The 3,529-nt window shown below is 37.4% G+C and overlaps 1 protein-coding gene across 1 annotated transcript; it reads right to left on the bottom strand.

Moving 5' to 3' along the window:
• Positions 1-583: 583 nt before the first annotated feature.
• Positions 584-861, bottom strand: LOC112823647 (small ribosomal subunit protein uS14-like). The gene has a single exon (XM_073892732.1). It carries the CDS (start codon positions 856-858, stop codon positions 652-654), a length of 207 nt encoding a protein of 68 aa, XP_073748833.1. The 5' UTR covers positions 859-861; the 3' UTR covers positions 584-651.
• Positions 862-3,529: the final 2,668 nt, after the last annotated feature.

Raw genomic sequence — 3,529 nt, 5'->3', positions numbered from 1 at the left:
TAAAATTTAAAAATAAATAAATAAAATCTTAAAAAAAAAAGGGTAATCACACTAAAAAGAGGTTTCCAAATTCTCTTTCTCCTCTTCACTCTTCTCCAGGAGAAATGTTCAGCTCTTATGTTGGTGTTGACTAATCAATTAACCAATACTACCAAAAACCAATAATGTTAATTCAAAATTTATTCAAAATTAAGAGTTACAGAAGCTTAAGACAATTTTTTATTGAAGCATAATTAACATACAGTGTTATATTAGTTTCAGGGTACAATATAATGATTCAACATTCTATACATTACTCAGTGTTCAAGAGTTACAGAAGCTTTTACCTCTGATAGGTCTAATGTTAACTAAACCTGGGGACTCAGTATAATGTCCTTACAAAAAGTATTTAGTGGTGATAACATTTTAGTACTTAATGATTAAAGAAGGGAAAGAAATGAACTAAAATTGATCAAAATATTTGTTTCCAAAGATATCTGTATCCTGGATGAAGATTTTTTTTTTTAACTACACTCTCTTGTCTTCATTCAGTGTGTAATTTTAATTGGAGTATTTTTTATTTTATGTACAATGAGTTGACATTAAAGTAGGTATCCTGGTTATGTGCAGTTAACGTAGGTTATCTTGGATGACCAATTCAAGGAAGTTCACTTAATCCAACTCAATGAAGCCTATATCCTTCGCGTACTGACGGAAACACTGGCGGCACATATTGAGGCCGTCTTTCCGGATCAGACCGTGCCGGTTTGAGCAGACGCGGCAAGAACGAGAACCCTGGCCAAATTTCCTCGGATGGCTCCAGTACAGCTGCTGGTGACCCATCTTGCTCTCTCGGATGCAATCGAGGCAAAAGGCCATTCAGTGTATAATTTTAAATAGCATTTCTACATATTGATTCCTCTAAATTTCCAACTCAGAGCTGTCCTCTGACACCCAGATTTGCATCTTTCTTTTTTAAAGATTTTATTTATTTATTTGACAAAGAGACCCAAGCAAGAGAGGGAACACAAGCAGGGGGAGTGGGAGAGGGAGAAGCAGGCCCCCCACTGAGTAGGGAGCCTTATGCGGGGCTAGATCCCAGGACCCTGGGATCATGACCTGAGCTGAAGGCAGATGCTTAATGACTGAGCCACCCAGGCACCTCCAGATTTGCATCTTGACATCTCTACCAGATGTCTAGTAATCACCTCAAGTTTAACATGCTCAAACTGAGCTGTTGATATACCCTCCTCCACCACAGTCATTACTCCTTTGTTATCCTCTTTTTAAAATTTTCAGTAAACAGCAACTCCATGCTTCCAATTTCTCAGACCAAAAAGCCTTAGAGTCATTCTTCCCTACTGTGTTTCTTTCATGCTCTACTTCTGATCTGACTTCTATCATCAAAACATATCTAGACTCTAACTGTTCCACCTCTGATGCCGAGCCACCGTTGTCTCTTGTCTGAATTATGATAATAGCTTCCTAACTCAGCTCAAAACTCTTCAGTGGCCTCAGAATAAAAACTGGAGTTCTTACAATCACGCACAGGTTTTTCACCCCTCCTTGTTATTTCTTTGACTTCATCTACTACTCTCTGAGCTCACTTTGCTTCAGCTACCGCCTTCTGACTGTTCCTACTGGCCCTCGGTGCTTTATTGCTTCAGGACCTTTGTTCAAAGATGCCTTCCCTGGCTACTCTATATAGAATTTCAGTATTTCCATCTCTGCTTTACTTTTCTTCTTACCACTTTTCATTATCTAACAACTATATAGTTTACTCATTTATCTTCTTTATCATTGGATGCAAGTGATAGACTTTGTGATTGAAATGCAGAAAATCACAAATCATTTATGTAATAAGATATGTTAGTATTGGGAAATAGTTGTATTCTTTCTAAAATGACAGAAAACTTTCTAGCCTTTATTTCCTAGCCCATCTTTATCTAGTATCATAAAATAAGTGAAGTAAAATGAGTATTTCATGATGATAATTTTTGTTAGAAAGAATAAAAAGTGAGATTGATTTCTCCTCCCATAAATAATTCCTGTAAAATATAAATAAACCTTTTGAAATTTACTGTTTCAAAGAAAAGTATTTTATTTGCTGTGTTCTAAATAGGACTATACTTCTTTTGGATTATACTCATCAGTTATAATTTTGCTGTTTGTCCTTATCTTTTTTTTAAAGATTTTATTTATTTATTTGACAGAGAGAGAGCACAAGCAGGGGGAGCAGCAGAGGGAGAGGGAGAAGCAGGCTCCCCATGGAGCAGGGAGCCTGATGCAGGGCTCCATCTGAGAACCCTTGGATCATGACTTGAGCCAAACGCAGACGCTTAACTGACTGAGCCACCCAGGCACCCCTGTCCTTATCTTTATTGTAGAAAATTAATCCTAATGTTTGCTATTATACAACTCATAACATCTTTATTTAAAACACTAATTTTGCTAAAATAAAGACCAAAAATTTGTAACAATTTAGTATATAAAAAATGATACAGGGGCACTTGGCTGGCTCAGTTGGTAGAGCATGTGATTCTTGATCTCAGAGTCTGAGTTAAAGCCCCACATTGGCTATAGTGTTTACTTAAAAATAAAATTAAAAAAAATGATACCCAGTCTACCACAGTTTGGAAAAATTTAATATTCCCTAATTCTTCACATATATTTTAGAGTAAATGGCTTTTTTTTTTTTTTGAGAGGATGTAAGTGAGGAGGGGCAGAGGGAGAAGGAGAGAGTCTTAAACAGGCTCCATTATGAGCCTCCATTGTGTGGTTTGATCTCATGACCCTGAGATCATGACCTGAGCCAAAATCATTAGTGGGATGCTTAACCGATTGAACCCCCCAGGTGCCCCTAGAATTAATGGCTTTTGAAAATCAGGCTAAATTATGAAAATTATTCTATTCACACATTTTTTTTTTTTCAAGTGGGTTCCACACCCAACATGCCCAAGGTGGGGCTTGTACTCATGACCCTGAGATCAAGACCTGAGCTGAGATCAAGAGTCCAATGCTCATGGACTGAATAACCCGGGTGTCCCTATTCATGCATTTCTAAGTGTTTTGTTTAAACTGGAATATTTTTATAGGTAATACAGGCAGTGACCTGGTTTGGAGATACTTTTTTAAAATATAGATTTTATTTACTTGAGAGAGAGAGAGTGAACATGAGTGGGGGGGGAAGGGGCAGAGGGACAGGGAGAGGAAGAAGGAGATTCCCCACTGAGCAGGAAGCCCATAGAGGGCTGGATGCCAGGTCTCTGAGATCATGACCTTAGCTGAAACCAAAAGTCAAAGAGGCTTAAGCAACTGAGTCACCCAGGTGCCCCTCGAGATAATTTTACATTAAAAAGCCAATGACCTATATATTTCTCTGCCTTGTCACTATATTAAAAGGTGTCAGACCACTTCTAAAACGTTAGTTTACCTATTTGAGCCAAGTACTTTATTTATTTATTTATTTTTAAAGTGTGTCAGGTACTTTAAAGGCCTATATTATTTTAACAACGTTGCTAAAGTCACTTCATTCCTAAAATGCTGCATA

This window comes from Callorhinus ursinus, unplaced genomic scaffold (assembly GCF_003265705.2).
Source record: "Callorhinus ursinus isolate GAN/ISIS: 27379988/994484 unplaced genomic scaffold, GSC_fseal_2.0 scaffold5, whole genome shotgun sequence".
Taxonomy (NCBI): Eukaryota; Metazoa; Chordata; class Mammalia; order Carnivora; family Otariidae; genus Callorhinus; species Callorhinus ursinus.
The sequence above is the reverse complement of the archived record's forward strand: the minus strand, read 5'-3'. Positions and strand labels throughout refer to the sequence as shown.

Coding starts and splice junctions, on each gene's coding strand:
- LOC112823647 (XM_073892732.1), bottom strand. CDS start 858: ATGGCCTTTTGCCTCGATTGCATCCGAGAGAGCAAGATGGGTCACCAG.